The 19,385-nt window shown below is 37.8% G+C and overlaps 1 protein-coding gene across 1 annotated transcript; it reads left to right on the top strand.

Moving 5' to 3' along the window:
* Positions 1 to 1,121: 1,121 nt before the first annotated feature.
* LOC306864575 (microtubule-associated protein 6 homolog) lies at positions 1,122 to 19,084 on the top strand (the record flags this gene model as incomplete). Its single annotated transcript, XM_079408671.1, has 5 exons — positions 1,122 to 2,143; positions 10,664 to 10,874; positions 11,816 to 12,024; positions 16,096 to 16,206; positions 18,955 to 19,084. Exons 1-5 carry the CDS (start codon positions 1,446 to 1,448, stop codon positions 19,082 to 19,084), a joined length of 1,359 nt encoding a protein of 452 aa, XP_079264797.1. The 5' UTR covers positions 1,122 to 1,445.
* Between the last annotated feature and the right edge of the window lie 301 nt (positions 19,085 to 19,385).

The following is a 19,385-nucleotide window of genomic DNA, read 5'->3' as shown; positions in this document are numbered from 1 at the left end:
ATGTGAATGTGAACAGTAATAATATTTGTAAATGTTTGTTTGCTAACATTTTGTTTAACTTGTTCAGTTACAGATGTAATGTTTGTCAACTGGAGCTTTAAAGGGATAGTTCACCCAAAAATGAAAATTTGCTGTTAATTTATTGACCCTAATTTAATTTTTTGTTTAATTTGTATGAAAAATTTTATAAATGGAGATTGTTATGAAATAAAAGCTATTATTTGTTGTAAAGTGTGTGTTTTTAGTGACTGATAAACACCAGTTAATCATTTTTAATAATTTTGTAAAACTATAAAAATATATGTTTATGTCGTTCCCCAGCTATTTCTTATGATGCCCAAATAATAAATCTTAGTTGAGATAACATATAAAACACATGGAGTAAACGGTTAAATTGTAATTGACATAACTTACTGTGGTCTTCTAAGTGTTTGACCAATTAAAACATTTTAGTTGAATGGAATATAAAACTAGTTCACTAAAGCTTGAGCCAACTAAAAAATAACAATTCAGATAACACTTAGAAGTCAGAAATTGACTGAAAGTAAAATTTCTGTGGAACTAGTTACTAGATTTTTTTTACAGTGGGGGGGGGGGGGGGGGTGTATAAAAATAAATGAAAAAATAACCATTCACTCTTACTGTTATTGAAACGTATGGAATTGTGGAATTTAAGTGTTTATAATTATTTAAATTGCCACATATATGATAATATTAAAGCTGATTTAAACAGTTTTCACAGTTTTTTATTAAATAAAAACAGCCTTGGTGAGCATAAGAGATTCTTTCAAAAACTATATAGCCTATATAGAGAATAATTACACTACATGTATTTTTTTTCAAGTGTTACTTGAACAAATATTCATATTTACTAATAATTAATCCTATTTTAATAATCATGTAATTCGCAATTTTAGTCATGTGAACACAAATTAATTTTAAAATGGTTAATTTCATCTGCAGTTCATTATCAGTAAGTAAACATGTCTGAACTCTGAGCATCCCTCCTGATTTCCAGCAGCGATATCCTGAGGACTGTACTTTAGTGGGCGGGGACTATAGCGAGACTCCGCCCACTGCAGACGCTGCGTGATGATGACAGCGGCAGGTGATGCAGCTCTCAGTGGATGCTGAGCGCAGGAGGGGCTGCTGTCTGTGTCTTAACACATTCTCGTATTCTAACGAGCGCAAGGGGATCAGGACGGATCTAAACAACAATATTTCACTGGTAAAAAACCCTCGAGAACCCGTAATGCCTCTTTTACACTGGATTTGTGTCCTGTCATCTTTGACAGCATCGTTTTAAGGAAAAACATTGCGAATCGGACATTTTGTGTTTCCCCGCGAGACACAAGAGCGTGTTTAGTTCCACAAACTGAATACAAAACAGCTTTGAGAAAAGGAAGAGATTGACATAACTCAAGGTAAGACGTTGGCAGACCATCATGGCATGGCCCTGTATCTCCAGAGCCTGCTGTATGGCTCGGTTCTGGAACCAGCTGGACAAGGCCGACATTGCGGTGCCGCTGGTTTTCACCAAATACTCGGACATGTCCGAGATGCAGCATCTTCACCTGCAGCAGCCCGCGCCGAAGGAAACGCAGCCGCTTCACGACCACGACGCGGTGACCAAAGGACCTGCAGCCCAGGAGGAGAACATCTCAAGATCTGTGATGCGCCAGGACTTTAAACACTGGAAAGTTCGCCCGGAGCCCAGCTGCAAGCCCAAGAACGATTACCACAGCCCCGAGGTTCCTTTTAACAACGAGACCCAGTATCAGAAGGACTTCAAACCCTGGCCTATCCCAAAGAGGGGAGATCATCCTTGGATCCCCAAACCCTCTCCGACCATCTCAGCGGGCAATGACCGCATCCCTGACAGACCCAAACACTCCTCAGAGATGATGGACAGTGGGTTGGAGAAGAGTGAGATTGCTGACAAGGTGCAAGAGAAGGAGATCCTATCTAGTGAAAGGAAAAAGAGGCAAACCAAGAAAGCAACCGTGGTTTCTGAAAACAAAGCTGGCTTGAAGTTGGACGGGCAGAGCGTGGGGGATGCCACCACTACAGAGGGTAAAGGGAGGGCAGCTGTGGATGCTCTCAACCAGCAGATCAAACAAGTCACCTCTGGCAGCTGCTACAGGTATGGCTGAGTGATTAGCAGTGATTGTACTCCGCAAACTTATATATAAGATGACTAAAATGACATAAAATAAGGCAAAACTATTATTAAAATAACAGCTAAAAAAAAATCAAATCTTATTTGAATTCACCCTATCAACAATGTTGTAAAGGAACCAGGATTCCCACTATATTGGAAAGTTATGAGAAAGTGTTTTAAAAGTCTTGTAAATCCTGGAACGGATTAATTAATTAAATCACAAAAAGTCATGGCAATTACATTTTCTAGTTATGCCAAGGTCTCAAATATTGCTATTTGTGAGTAGAAATATTTGTATATTTTCATTCAGTTATTGAAACATCTGAAATTATGACCTTTAAGTATCTGCAATGATTTAAATTGTTATATATTATAATAATCAGTATAAAATATATTTAAGTATATTGAAACTGATCCTAGTTTCTATAAATAAATAAATTTGAAACTGAGTGGCTTTGTCATTACAGCAGAAGTATCTTGTGGGACGTTGTACTCAGATGCTTGATTTTGGAAAGACCAACATGATCTCGTGGCAATTCGTAGCTATTTTAGGTTTCGGAGAATTGGTGGCTAATTTGTACATTTGTCTCATCTCATTTGTATGATCTGCTTACGTCCCTGTTTCTGGGGTGGACTTAATGCTTACTTTCTTACTAATTTTGTACAGTTCAGATCAAACTCATAAAATAGTTACTTTTTAATCTGAGATTGGGGTGGAAAGACCAAGCAAAACAGCATGCCAACACTTGACACAACATGAAGACACCTTTATAGATCTGAGCATCAGCAGATGTGTATAGAGGAGACCAAATGCCCTAAATTGAGCAATTGTGCTGGCGAAGTAACACTAAATCATATCTCTAAAAAAAGGAAAAATTTTAGTTTTAGGGTTAAGAGATATAAAATATCATGAGACCAGTATAAAAACAGTTGAGTACCAAATGAAAGTGTATTGTAGAGTGAAAAAAGCTGTACGATGGAGGTCAGCTGTGGGTTAAATCTTGCGTATGCTGTACTAACACCTACAGATGGCAGGACATGCAGGGGGCTGGAGAGCACTGGAGCAGAAGCTGTTTTTGGAAAAGGCTTTAAGTTTCTTCAGGGTTAGTTTTAGGGCAAAGTGAGGCCAGCGAGTGCATTGTGGACTTCCTAGTTGTTAATAATCCATTTGTTGTGAGAGTGGCACAAAATTGTCAGGTTTGTACAATTCAGAGAGCAGTCTTTGCAGAGCACTCTTTTATTTTCCAGCTCTAGCATATAAAACACAGCTTTTTCATTTGCTTTTATTTGCCTGATGTCTTTCTTTAAAACAGATGGCGCTGAAGTTTGTATAGTGCTGTGCTGTTCCTGGTCCTACTTGGTATTCAGTTGCCTTTCAATCACTTTTGTATTGCAAACAGTGAACAATAAATGTGTAAAGAACGAACATTCTCCCTCTTCTCAGAACTAGTTTCTCAATCTCAATTCACAAATCCGTCATTGTCATTGTGGAGTATTTGTGTTTAATTGACTGGTGGCAATTGGTCCATAATTCGCCCACTCATTCATGTGCGCTTACAAATTACTCATGCGCATCTGAAGAAGATTGAGCTTTATCATGAATTGCCTGTAGTGTTGCACATTTGCAGTTTGCTTTGGATAAATATATTAAATTTAGCCTGAATTGCGTTGTAATGTTGCCTTCAGACTTATTAGGTTGGTGTTATTTGTTGTGTGAGAAGTTTAATCTCACAATGCCTCATGGTGCATCATCATATGTCCTGTGTGGATTTTTTTTCTTCTTTACTTGGAGGAAAATACACAGGAGGACAAAGTACAGTATCATCAGTTCAGTTTGGATGACAGTGCATGCATGGATTGTTATAGGGCGATTCTTTAAACGGAAAAGCTCAGGATTAGTTTGACTTAATCTCATGTTTAGTCCTGAGTTTTGCTTTGTTGCTATGTCATGCTACAAAGCAGTGACTAGGCTTAATCTTTATGACACAAGCTGATGAAACTGGATATCAAAAATGATCCTCTTACTGTAAGAAGCCCGTAAAAAGCATTCTGTGGTGTTTTTTTTAAGCCAGAGAAATCACAGGTGTGTTTTGACAGGATGCGGTGGAGAGGAAGTTGCTTGCTTCATTTATCTCTCTAGTGTCTCTTGCTCTCCCTCTCCCTGTAGATCAATATGCTTTGGTCTGCAGTTTATCTCTGATTTGTGTGTGCAAAATCTTGGAATAGCTGATTGATTTTTTTGCAATTTAAGTGTTTAGCATTTATTTTATATTTATGAATTATTTTAGGGGAGTTTTTTTGTGTATTATTGTTACATTGTTGACTTTAAAATAGAACACCATTGTTATTGCTAACTAAAACTATTAATAATCAATTAATATTAGATTTAACTTTTTTTTTCTAATGTTCATTTAATTTTAAGTATTAAAATGACCAAAACTAGAACTGAAATATATAATCAAAGGTAAATAGAAATATAAGAAAATGGCAAAAGCACATAAAATTACTAAAATTAAAATAAAATCTGAAAATATTAAATAAAAGGTCATTCAAATAATAAGTACTAGAATAGTATAAAAGTAATACTTATAGGGCAAGAATATAATATGATATAATTTAAAGGAATTATAAGTCTTCGGATGCAAAATTCACTTTTCAAGTTATTTGAACATAAATGTGTGTACACATCTATCCTATAATGATAAAAATCTACCCAGTGTTTTTTTTTTTAAATCCCTATTTTAAAATCTCCTTTCTCAAATCAGGCTGTTCTGAGATTCCTGTCAGAATGACGCATTTCTGTACAGCCCCACCCCCCCACGATAGTTGATTGACAAGACCGTCTTACCTTAGACCCGCCCTGAGTGAACTGAGAGCTCTGCAAGGGAAGACAAGATGTCTCCGATTAAGCGATTGAAGTGTTTAGTTGTTGGATGTAATAATGAATATAGCAGTCGTCATTTACTCCTGATATCTGAGCCGCTGAAGACGCAGAGGATTAATGTTACTTTTCGCTTTGAAGTGAATGCGCCGATCCCCGATCTGTCTAAATGCATCTATGTTCGCCCGAATCATTCGTGATCCCGCTTTATCTACAGAAGAAGTGAGTAAATGGGTTTTTATGAATCTTTGCAAATCGCTTTTCCTAATAATGTGCTAGTTAGCTAGTTTTGCGGCTGAAGTTTAGTATGCTCCATAGATATATATACCTAGATGCCTCATTATCGACTGTTTCTATGGGCCGCAATACGTAAGCCATCCGCCATTTTTGGAATGGTCTGTGAATCTTTGAGCGCATTGACTGTGTGCATCTACAACAGCAAGTTATACGCTTGTATATCTTTGAATATTCATTGATTATTATGGTGAATGCGAGATGGCTGATGTGTCAACGTATCTGGAGCGGTCGAAGGTTTGAAAAATCACCCCACACCCGCCCTGAACACCTCTCCACACAAGCATTAACACCTCCAGCAACCCTCCTTTCCCCCACACCTCCAATTCAGATCAGCGAAGATGACATGCGCCAGGTCTTCAGAAAGAACAAAAGGAAAGCACGAGGCCCAGACGGTGTGTCACCTGCCTAAAAATCTGTGCTGACCAGCTGGCCCCCATCTTCACACATATCTTCAACAGATCACTGGAGCTGTGTGAAGTCCCCTCATGCTTCAAACGCTCCACCATCATCCCCGTCCCAAAGAAACCCAAAATTACTGGACTTAGTGACTACAGACCTGTGGCTCTAACGTCTGTGGCCATGAAATCATTTGAAAGACTGGTTTTGGCTTATCTGAAGGCCTCCACTGGACCCTTACTGGACCCGCTGCAGTTTGCCTACAGATCAAACAGGTCTGTGGATGATGCAGTCAACATGGGACTGCACTTCATCCTGAAGCATCTGGACAGACCAGGGACTTATGTGAGGATCCTGTTTGTAGACTTCAGCTCCTCTTTTAACACCATCATCCCGGACACCCTTCAGAATAAACTGACACAGCTCTCCGTCCCCACCTCTGTCTGTCAGTGGATAACAGCTTCCTGACAGACAGGCAGCAGCTAGTGAGGCTGGGAAAATTCTGATCCAGCACCTGTACGATGAGCACTGGAGCTCCTCAGGGCTGCGTACTCTCCCCACTGCTCTTCTCCCTCTACACCAACGACTGCACATCTAAAGACCCCTCTGTCAAGCTCCTGAAGTTTGCAGATGACACCACACTCAAGCAATCCATCTCATGAACACTTGACACTAAACGTGGAACACACAACTCTATTATACATTATTTATTCACCACATACTTATTTTTTCACTTCAAATTTGGACATATCAGACCTGTACACACACAATTGTCTATATTATATATTGTGTTTTTGCTGTTTTGTGCCTATTTGTATATTTATTCTTTTATTATCTGTGTCCTGTCCTGTTTCTGTCTTTCTGTTGCACTGTGGAGCTTCTGTCACTACAACAAATTCATCGTATGTGTAAACATACCTGGCCAATAAAGCTCATTCTGATTCTGATATAGGGAATATACACATATCTATGGTCTGCTAGTCACTCCATGGAAGAGAGGGGCGGAGTCAGCAGAGCTCACCAGCATTTAAAGCAACATGGACAAAAAAACGGACAAAAACATGGACAAAAAAAATTTTTTTTTTACCAAAGTATGTTATAGACTTTTCATAAAGACCCTAAAGAATCACATCAACTTGTGTAAAATGGGCATCCGATGACCCCTTTAATATAATATAATAATACAATATAATATTATATTATAATACAATGCTAGGGAAAATAAGAAAAAAATATATTGTACTATAAAAAAATAAAAAGTGTGTGCGTATATATATATATATATATATATATATCATATCTTTTCCATGTTCCATTAATTGTTTCTTATATAAGTAATTAACATAATTGTATGCCTTTCCTTCCTTTTCTTGTATAGTGCAGTACTTGAAGGCACTGTACCCATTCAAAGACTGCAATCGATAAGTATAACAGAGGAAGGAGCAAAGAGAAAGAGTGAGAGAGAGAGAAATAAGAGAGAGTTTTGCCTTACAGGGCAGTATTACAGGTCTAATCTCATTGGGATTCACTTGGAGTCCAAAGTGAATGTCAGAAGGAATATATCATGCTGGAGGTACAGCAGCAAGATGATGTCACAGGGTGCAGAAACCTATTGATCTGACATCGATGCTGTTACTAGAATAAAAATTACATTAAATAATCAAATAAGCAGTTGCACATCTAATTATTTGCAGTGCTGGTGGATTAATAAAATGAATCACTTTTAGAGTATTCATTCATTCAAATATGCTGTCTATTTTTGGTGGCATCAAGTGCTGTGTTGTCATCCAATCAGGATGTTGTTTTTGGATCCAAGTAAAAAGCAAAACCGCTTTACATGCTTCTGTTAAACACCACGTTACTCCAATGTGCCAAGTCTACCCATGATGCATTGCTCTGGCTCCCCACAACACAATTCTCTAGTGCCAGCATATCACCATAGTGACAAGGCTGTTCACAAAAGCTCAGTGTCTGGGGAGAGGAAGAGGTATCAACCCCACTGTATGCTCAAATCTACAGATGACTTTTGGTAACAGCAGTTAATTAAATGTGTGAGCTCATTTGAATAAATACTGTGGTTTTCCATTAATTTAATTCTGTTATATTTGAAAAAAATCTGGTGTAAAGTAGCATTGTAGAACAGGGTTGATGTCATTTAGCAAATGAATGATTTGACAGCTGGTACCAAGCACTAATTTACAATAGGCTACACTAAACTCATTGTTAGGAGTCCTATTGTGTGTGTCTAACAGCCTTCTCTCTCTGTCTTTGTCTTTCTCATTCTCTGTCTGTCTTTTTCTATATGTGTGTGTGTTGCTGTATAAACTCTGACTCCTCCCCCTTCTTCTTTTATGTTTGTCCTGTGAGTGTTTGGTGCCTGTGGCCTTGGACTTCTGTGAGCTGCTTTTGTGCTGCCATTTCAAGCATTCTGACTGGACTTCATTTGTCTTATGTAACAACTTTCACTTCTTTCTTTCCGCTCCCCTGTGCTCTCAACAGGGAGAGAAGGGGGTCCTCTCTTTAAATCAAAACACCAGCAGTATTGTCAGATTCATGTTCCCAAAGAACAATTTATCAGGAATACACGATGTTTGTACATGATTCTTGCTTAGGCTAATTTTTTTAGCTAGCTTTTAATGTATCCTTAACACACAATTAAAGGGATAGTTCACCCAAAAATGAAAATTCTGTCGTTAATTAATTAGTATATGTTGTTACAAACCCAATTCTGTCGTTAATTACTCATCCTCATGTTGTTCCAAACCCGACCTTCATTCGTCTTCGGAACGCCAATTAAGATATTTTTTGATCAAATTTGAGAGCTTTCTGACCCTGCACACAACTGACACGTTCAAGGCCCAGAAAGGTAGTAAAAAAACATTAAAATAGTCCATGATGTGACATCAGAAGTGCAACCGTAATGCTATGAAGCTACGAGAATACTTTTCTGTGAACACACATCGAAGCCTGACAGGGAGAAGAAGAAATTGTTGAATGAAGTCATTATTTTTGTTTTCTTTGCACACAAAAAGTATTCTTGTAGCTTCATAACATGCTGTTGAACCACTGGTATCACATGGGCTGTTTTAATAGTTTTTTACTACCTTTTTGGGCCTTGAACGTGTCAGTTGTGTTGCTGTCTATGCAGGATTAGGAAGCTCTCGGATTTCATCAAAAATATCTTAATTTGTGTTCTGAAAGTAATGACAGAATTAACATTTTTGGGTGAACTATCCCTTAAATTCAATTTTTAAAGATATTAAAAGTTTTAAAAACTTTTAAATATACTGTTTCCAATGCAATAATTAATGTTTTCATACAGATTTTTCATAATTTAAGATGGAAAGTTTGGGTTTGGGTAACAAAATTGATACAAAAAAGGCATTTGAAAAGCAAATCATAGTTTTTGTTTATCGTTTTTACAATCTGAGATTCTGAGAGTGAATTATTTGCTGTTATTTTTGCTGTTGATAGAGATTCACTTGTATTCAACCTGAAATTTTCCTTGGTATGGGACATGGGGGCGTGATTTTCATATCCCCTGTTTTCTTGAGGGGGTTAATGTTCCCCCACATGCTGTCCCATGACTTTTTTCATCAGCTTGTTGGGCACATAATAATGGGCCCTTTCTTTTTAGAATCCTTCCTCATTCTGAGTGTACAGGAGTTTGATCTAGTAATGTTATCTAATCTCATCTCCAGTAGAACAGTCTGATATCAAATGTTCTCAGAGGTTTTTTTTAGGCCTTATCGGAATATGCCAGCATGGTTGATTCTGTCTGGCATTCCCATCTCTTCCTGCCCTGTCAATCCCTCTGAATCTGTAATGTTACAGAATTAAAAAGAAAGAGAGAAAGGTCAAAAGGGAATTTTAAAATTAGGCCTATGTTTTCCAGTCTTGAAAATTAATAGAATTCATGTAAATATTTACAATGAATATCCATTATTCCTTCATTCCTCAGAAATCCTCAGCTAGAGTAAAACATGCTCACAAGACATCATGATTCGAATCTGGGATTTATAAAATTTATAAAACAAGTGCACAAACTGGTGTGAGTGACTCGTTAGTTAATCTATTATGATTATTTAAAAATCAGAGTTTGTCTGAACGTCTCTTCTGTGCTGGTCTCGGTGAGAGAGTTATGTCTGTATGTGTGCATGTGTGTTAGATGCACTGCGGATAAGTTGCATGTTGGGTAATCTGCAATGCACATACCCGTGAAGTATATACCATTTGTCTGTGTCATCTCATTGAATAAAGACTCATTACTCATCTTAAAGGAGGGGCCGCGCTGCCTCAGGAAAAACTCTCTGTGATGCAGATGGGGGGGGGGGGGGGGGGTCTCTCAATCTAGATTTATTATGCACTGCAGTGTCTATATATAGCATACCAAGTAGTTGTTCTATATGTAGTCTTTCTTGTATTTTGTGTTGTATGTGATTAGAGGCTTGATGTAATTTTACATTTTCTTGATGTGTTTGTTCTATCAGAACCTAAAAATGGAATGGAAAACAGCAATTGTTGACCAAGTAAAATTAAAAATCAAGTCTTGTTACTAGTCTATGATATATGCTTTTCTATTCAGAAGAAAAATGGATCAAAAGTATTGATGACTCATCTGATGATGACTCATTGATGACTTGGATAGTTTAGCCAATCAAATGCTCTCTAGAATGAGAATGTCCCACCCCCACATGTCACAGACTAACAAATTGCAAACTGTGAAACTATAGCCTATTGGCTAAAACAAAACAGGGGTCATGATTTTTTCCAATAAATTCCCCAACTCAGTTTTAATGTGGATTTTAAGGATAATATTTCTGTCATACTCTGTACAATGTGATCTTGAAATTCAATATGTATTGGTTGAATCACCCACTACACTCAATTTTCCAATAATTTTGATGTTATCTGTTTCTCAATGTCAGGAATGAGTACAAAGCCAACACAGACGTGAAACCTGTGAAGCTCATCAGGGCCAAGTCTCATTATCAGCCTCCCGATAGGAAGACTGAGGAGACCAGCTACAGCGCCACCTACAGGGCCTACGAGGCCTCTCAGCAGCCAGATGACAACAAGGCCTTGGATAGGAGGAGGATACGCACACTGTACCATGAGCCATACAGAGAGAGCAGTAAGGTGTGTGTGGACGTTAAGTAATACAATATTTAGATCAGAAGTTGGATCTTTCAATGATAATGACCTTAATTCTCCCCTAAGTTTTGAATGTTTGGTTACATTCTTTTTTGTAAGTGTGTGTTTTTTTTTAAAGTTTTTTTAAGATTTTTTAAGTTTTTGTTGCAGAAGGCTGGAAATCAATTATTGGGTTCAGTAACTTGATGTCAGCAATTTATGTGCTCAGTGGCTGGAAAATAACTGAACAACAGTTTTTTTGTTTTTTTCTCTCAGCAATACTTTTTAAGAGTACTTTTTAAGACATAACTTTTGCCTCAAGCTTTGAGTGTCTTAGTGAATCAGCATCAGCTCTTTGTTTTATTATACTGAGCTGACTAGCTTTACAATATCATCATAGTCACTCTGACACTATGGCTAATTATTATTTTTGCAAACAGTGCTCGTTTTGAGATCAGTATACTATGTGACTTTATGGCCAGCTATTTTTGAACAACGCCGATACTGTTAGCCTTTGACCAAATTGCCTCGATACCATCATGTATTGAAAAATGTCTTGTTGTTTGGTACCAAATTTAGATTCCTTAGAGATTAATCTTGTAAACGTCAGTGAGCCAGTAAGCATGCAGCATGCTTGATGTCCCTAAATCAAGTGCTGGTGATTAGCCCTGGTTAGCCATCAAGGAAAAACAGTAGTTTACGCCAGTAACGCCCAGAGATGTCGCTCACATTTGAGGCTGTAGTTTGTGTGCATGTAAAGCCCCCATAGATGTAAGGCTATGTTTACCTGTCATATGGCCTCTTGGGTGGGTCTTGACCATTCAAAGCAGGCAAGGTTCACAGACCTTCTGCCGTCGGTCTGAAGGTCTGGCTATGTGAAACTACCCAGCCCTAGTCTCGTAATGGTAGTAATATACCATTTGTGTACTATTTAATGTATTATACAGGTGGAGAAAACCAGTCTTCCTCGCTCCAAACCCAAAAAGAGCACATCCGCCACACCTGGCAAACCACTGAAGAAGTCCAAGGAGAAGCAGGCGACGTCGGTGCGCGGTTCGAAGAAGAAGAGCTCCGAGAACCAGCCGGAGGGCACAGCGGCGCAGGGCGACAAGGAGAAAAGTAAAGAGATCAACAACAAACTGGCTGAGGCGAAAGAGTAAAAACCATTGCACTTCTTCTCTCATTTAATCTCTTCCTGAAAGGGTGAAAGCAGAACGAAGGCTGCAAAATTATTTAATAAGAGGTTCTCATTCCTTTACTGTTCTGTCCATTGCTGCCCCTCTCTCTCTCTCTCTCTATCGCTCTCTCTTTCTCTTTCTCTCTCTTTCTATCTGATGCACCTCTCGTATATACCTCACTGTATATTTCCAATACCCCCACCTCTTTTTCTCTCACTCTCTCTTTTTCTCTAAGAGGTCAGTGGGCTGATTTTACTCAATTTTCAGGGTTGGATTTGACGTTTTTCTCCTCTTTTGCCTCACAATCTCACTCAGTGATATCAAAGCGTTTGCATTTACTATAGCTCCACCCACTCTCCTCATCTCATGATGAGGTTTCCATGGCAACCACTCTACTGGTTGGCAAGTGGATGGTCTTATCTTGCATGGAGCCATTGGCTCTGTATGTACGTACCATCAGATACACAGACTGGTGGGTTTCATTTATCAAGGGTTTTACAATGAAGCCAATTCATATCCAATTTATGCTTCTGAAAACATTTTTATGTAAATTAGGCGACACATAGAAAACACAAAGGCCAATTTCTCAATCAAAAATCTTTGATAAATGTGCATCTTTGGTTTTAAGACTATGTTAATCTGCTTGCTTTGCCTGTTTTATGCTGTCATTTTATTGAGCGAACACCCCAAGCTCCTAAGTGATATGTTATGATCTCAGATCACTTTGGTGCTGTGATGATTTGAATTATTCTATTTGTTTTCTTGAGAACCATTCCATATTATGAAAATGTTTTTGAATCATTAAAGGAACAGGATATCTCCAAATAGAACATCAGTATCCCCAAAAAACATCTGTCAAGGTCATACAATAATAAGGCCTTGTTTTGTTGCTTACTCAACCAACTGGATATACTGTAACATGATATTGAATAATGGGATGTACTGTAAATTTGTCTTTGATAGAATAGGATTTAAATGATCACTGTGATTTTATGTGCAAAGCGGTTGAAATGAATTTTTTTATAAACTAAAGTATGCTTATGCATTGTTTGGTTTTGAAAACTTAAGTTCCATCTTGCACCATAAAATATGTAAGGATCACAACACAACATTTAACATTATATCTTCCACTCTGCCCAACTGTTTTTTTTTTCTCTCACATGCACACTTCCCATCCCCCCTAAGGGAGCCCCCGAGGTAGACAGATGGGGAGTCCCAAACGTAGAGGGAACTCAAAAGGTCAATAGATTAGCCAGCTTTAAAATCAAAGCCCTTCTTTATGTGAATGCAGATTCAACCTATTAATTATTATTGACTTTTCCCAGAGTGTCTCCTGCTTTGTTTTGCTCCTGCATCCCCCCGTTGTTCAGTGACTGACATGACCTGCATTCTTGACTAATTGTTCTGTTTGTTATCATGTGTCCCTTGATGTAATGGTAAGTCAATGCGATCTGTTCGGAATGTTGTTTGTTTACTCTCGACTGCATGATCATGTCATCTTTGTTTGTTTTGGTGGCTCCAAAAAGGCCACTTCTCAAGATGCGCATGTACGTATAAGAGGAAATTTCATGTGACATTTACCTCGTATCGAAATTGGCATACAAGCCCTCATCACAATCTCTGAGTCAAGTCACCTTAGAGGTTCTGAGCCTATAATGCAAACTTAAACCTAACTTAAAGGGAAAATAATCTCATCATTTACTCACCCAAATGGTGTTCCAAATTTGGACAAAAACCATTATATCGCAGAAGAAAGAAATAGTTATGTTTGGAATGACTTTAAGGTGTGTAAATGATAGAATTAAAATTTTGGATGGACTATCCCTTTTAAAGGTTTAATGCTGATACATTCACAGAGATGATTTTTTTGTAGGCAGTGGCATCTTTTTAGATATAATCTGATCAGGCCTTATGTAACAGCACATAATCATGGCTTTACATGTGACATGATACTGCCGCAGATTCATGTCTATTTGTGATGGGAGAACAAAGATGTTGGTAGTTCATAGGACTGAATGGCATTCATTTTAGTATCCAAATGTCTTCATTTGCTGGCATTATGGGAGTGCATTGTGTAAGATCATGCTTTGCATTGTTTGTTTGTTTGTTTTTTTAATCATGTACCTCTCCTTGGCAAATCCTCTCTCTGTCTCTAGTCTCATCCCTTGAGGTCTTCTCCATTTTCAGTATGTCAAGTATGTGATCTCATTGTTCTGTTTGACCAATAATTCTGTAATTTGTTGCCAGATTGAAGAAATTAGCGATCTTATCCCCTTTTCATAATCAAAAACAAGTGGTAACAAACAACTATGATCTAGTGCTAGTGACTAAAACATCCTGGATCTAACAAGATCAACTAAATCAAACTGCATGTGTTTATGGAGTTTAGGAATAATTGCATTTATTATTTCTCAATAAATTGTTTGCTCAATAAATGTAGTGTTTTACTCACATTGTGAAATGGGAGTAAAACACTGATACAAATGCAGTTTGACTGCTTGTAAATAAAGTAACCTCAGACTGGCAAAAGACCTTAGGTTAGACATCACATTGATTTTTTTTTTTTTTTTTTTTGTCAACTGAACAATCGGTATGCTGTTAAACAACAGCACAGTCCATTCTATCCCTCACAGCCTCATTTTCATTCCTGTCAGAAATGAAATACAGCACTACCCTGGCTGAATTTACAATAGTACTACTCGAATACTATTTTACAATACTAAATGTCTTTATATATGAAAGGAATAGTAATAATAGCATGCTATTTGAATTCAGCTGGTGTGTGCTGCGTCTTTACCGCTGATTTACCATACCATGTAAAATGCCTTGAATGTATTATATACACGTTTCAATTCCATTCTGTTGGAATTAACATCCAGAATGTTGAATTCGTAAAGCATGAAGGTATCTGTTTCTTCAGTCTGGCTGTAGAATACAGTCACGAGGAGCTCATTCTCTTCTGTGCTGTGCTCTGAAGCTGACTGCGCCACAGGGTTGAGGGCCTTTTCTTGTATTTTGCAGCCTTTGGTGACTCAATTACTGTTAATATAATGTGGGAATTAAGGGAAGGCATCGTGGGGAGACAGAGGAGGAGCAGCTATAGCGGGCTTGTACATGTCACTGAGTGTGTGTGTGTGTGTGTGTGTGTGTGCTTAGCACAGGTGCTATCTATAGTCCATGCATACTGAAAAAGGAGCGAAAAAAAACCTGTTATATAAAAGGGCCTCAGATTTAACTGTGATAATGTGAATTGTGATTTCTCTCTTGCTTGCTCGCTTATATTTATTGAAATTAATAAATGCAAACGCAGAAACAGAGGTGTCGTGGTTCATTTTGTTTGAGATGTGGGAGGGTTTGGGGACTCAATGGTAGGTGCATCTGTATCGTTTCTTCCCTGTCCTTCTGTCTGTCTTTCTTGTCGCAGTCATAGATGTCGAATCCACATGGAAGAGAACTATTCCGATACATTTGGTTTTACGATTCTCATATTTTGTGTGTCACAGGCTCTGGAATAGGTTCTGGCATCTTTTAGGTCGTGTATATTGCTGTCAGCTGAGAGTTGAGAAATATATGTTTGCATCTCGAGTGAATCTGATATATTGCGGCTTTCAGTGTCTCATATGTGCAAAGTAATAAAAGATGCAAAACTTCCTATTCCAGGACCAAATATCAGAGATGTACTTAAAAACTGGACTGAAATAGTCCTTGAAAGATTAATATGTGTCAGAGTCTATAATGATGTGATTTATTGAAATTTGGTTTATTTACATAAGGATTTTGTGCTTTGGGAGTTAAAGGAATAGTTTACTCTAAAACGAAATTTGTTATCAATTACTTACCCTTGTATCATTCCAAACTTGTATGACTTTATTTCTTTACAACCGGTTTGCCATATAGTGATACTTGTATGGAAAAAAGCATTCAAAGCATTCAAAGTTTAGAATGACATGAGGGTGAGTAATTGATGGCAAAATTTTCATTTTCGGGTGAACTAACCCTTTAATTACTTTAATGATCAGCTAACGAGTGATCTTGTCGTTCGTTTGAAGGGTTATGCTAAAACAGTACCACTACATTCAGCTCTGTCAGCCCATCCGTGATATTGGTTGGGTGCAGACACTAAAGCAACACCTGTGGCGCTGTGCGATGCCCGACCCAAGGTAATTCTCGCCTGAGATTAGTTACGCTTCTTCCGCCTTCATCCGTGCTTCAGCAGCACAGTTATTACTCACTGAGAGAAACTGTAATGTTGTTAGTGCTTCGTACTCTCTAGTGTTTCCATTGAGACTTCAGTACACCATAACTGTTCGGTCTTCTTCATCTTTTGATTTGCTCCCATGTGTATTCTCTTCCATATGGAAAGTGTTGGGCCAAAGGAGGTTGAATAGGAGTTTGACTGCTCATGTATGTTGTTTCCTGTTGTTAATGTTGTTTTTGGAAGACACTGAGCGCTTACTTTGTTACAGTGATTTGTATATGTGCATGTTTTGTTTCAATGTTGACTACCATCACATATAAGCGTGTTACTGTGTTCTTGTTGAAAACAATTTTCTTAATGTATTCATCTAAGGGATTTCTCCCTGTTTGAAGTGTCACATCTTTTTTTGTGGTACTTGTAATTTGAGGTACCATCAATCTCTTCTCCCTACTGCAAGAACAATCCATCTACAGTGAACTTTAAATGTCACTCGTAGATGAATTTCTTTCTTTTTTCAGGAGATTAATGGAATTGAACTTGATATTTAAATCTTTAGTTTTAGAACAGCACATTGCATTCTTGTTCAGTGGTGTCTGTCTTGTTGTTTTCATGCTGGTTTTATTTCTGGACTTTTCCTTTGAACAACCTGAGATCACATTCATAATTCATCTATTTATTTGGAGGATATTGGGGTCCAAATGTCTGAGACCACAAAAGAGTTTACATATTCAGTTTCACGACTTTGCTTTTGAGTAGTGGCTGAAATACATTTCATTAAAAATAAATATTATAAATACATATAGGCTAATGCTCATTTATTTAATCATAAAAACGCTTTTGAGTTTTTTTATTTAAAGGAAGATCTGACAGCAATTAAGTCAAAACGTACCCTGCGATTTCTTGCAACGCACATACAGGAAAAAAAACTCAGAAAGGTTTAAAAACATCATTAACAACTAGATGTTTAGTTCAGTTCTGTACACACTGTGTAGAATTTCTGTAAATGCGGTTGTCGCTCCCTGCATTTCTCGAGAGTCAATTTGTTACGTTGTTAAATGTGACCTTGGACCACAAAACACTGTAAAAAATAAAAAGTTGAGAAAACTTAAAAGTTTAAGGCAACCAGCTTCAGCTTTCCTTAACAGTTTATGCAACGAAAAGTTGAGAAAACTCAAAAATCTCCTACAAAAACAAACTCGAAAATCTCCTGAAGCTGGTTGCATTAACCCTTTAAGATTTCTCAACTTTTCATATTTTTACAGTGCAGTCATGAGGGTCTTTTTTTCTGGAATTGAGCTTTATACATCTGAAAACTGAATAAATAAGCTTTCCTTAGATGTATGGTTTGTTAGGACAGGACAATATTTGGCTGAGATACAACGAAAATCTGGAATCTGAGGGTGCAAAAAAATCTACATATTGAGAAAATCACCTTTAATTCTGTCAGGAGCACTATCGTCAAAGATGATTGACAATTAGCATTCGGTTTGGATTGGCAGTATGATTCTGCAAATTGATTCTCCCTGCAAATCCATGCAGCCTAGCATGGATGAGAGCAGAGAGTGCAGGGATAACCCCCCAGGGTAAACAGAACAGAACCAACATAAATGTATTGCAGATATCGTTAAAGTTCAGTAATGTTATGTACACATTTTAGAATTAGTCTAAAAGGAGAATCAGAAGGCTGAATCCTCACTGACAGAAGAGGAGTTGGGGATGGAGGAGGGTAATTAGCTTTGAGCAATGCAAAAACTGCTGATAATACTGAGGGACCTTATATATCCATGCTTAGATAGGTGTCGTATTCCTATAGGCAGATGGGGATCAACTGAGAGTCAGCTGACCTGCCAGAACTAACACTACACTTGATATTTGTCCAAATGAAGTCCTGAGTCATGCATATTGCTAATCAAAAATTAAGTTTTGATATATGTACGGTAGGAAATATACTAAATATCTTAATGGAACATGATCTGTACTTAAAATCCTAATGATTTTTGTCATAAAAGAAAAATCGATAATTTTGACCCATACAATGTAGGCCTATTGTTGGCTATTGCTACAAATATAGCTACCGGTGTGACTTAAGACTGGTTTTGTGGTCCAGGGTCACAAATGTGGTTGACATTCCCATAAATTACTGATCTGTGTGTGTACCGAACAGAATTAAGCACTAAAAGATGAACTGACGGTTGAATTTAGCTGCAGTGTAGGCCTATAGACTATGTGGCCTATATCTTCTAGCAGAAAGATTCAGTTAAGGAATTAGTTTAATCCAATAACGTTTTAATGAACATTTGCATTCTTTTTTGTGTCCTTAATAAATGTGTAGTAACCATTTGAATACAGTCGTAGCTAAATGGGTTAACATATACTGCGCCTCGTGCCTAACAACGTCCTTTTTCCACGGCTATTGACGATAGAAAAAGGCTCTCGCTATGAGTTGTATCTTTTGCGCATGTTATCTATAGAGTATTCCTCGCCAGAATACTTATTCAAGCATTGCTTGATCAGTTATCACTTACATTGGTAAATAGAAATACAGAGTAAAATGTGGTCTCAGAATGCTCAAAGCCTCGTTTCTTCTAGTACGCACTGCTATCTACCGGATAAAACACCTCATGTTGTGTCTCTGTGTCTCTCTCTTTCTTTCTTTCCCTCTGTCGCCCTTCCACTCCTCCTTTGGCAATAACACTGTGCTGCTCCTTAGAGAATCTGAGTCTGGCCTCGGACGAGTCAGCGATTATTATTCCGTGGGTACCTCTGGAAGAGAACCACTGGTGGAACGACCAGAACCACGTCGGGGAGTAGTCCGGTTCGCTCCGGATGTCAAGTACTGATACAAAGCACATGAGAAAGAGGAAGGCAGCTATAGACAGAACAATGAAGTAATGAAGTATTTTAGAAAATATTTTTGCAGACAGAAAGAGAGCTGTGTTTAATGAAAGTACTGTATGTATATAGGCTAGGCTGTTGTCATAGATTAAGATTAAATGATGAGCTTCCCAATGAGAAAAACATGAACAAAAAGTACCTGCGCTCACAGACTGTTTGCAACAACTGAAATGGTGCTATAAATGTACAACAATGCTATCTTATGACCAATTCGTACATATTTTACGAGGTGGCTAATTTGATTTT

The sequence above is a fragment of the Barbus barbus genome (assembly GCF_936440315.1).
Source record: "Barbus barbus genome assembly, chromosome: 45".
Taxonomy (NCBI): Eukaryota; Metazoa; Chordata; class Actinopteri; order Cypriniformes; family Cyprinidae; genus Barbus; species Barbus barbus.
The sequence above is the reverse complement of the archived record's forward strand: the minus strand, read 5'-3'. Positions and strand labels throughout refer to the sequence as shown.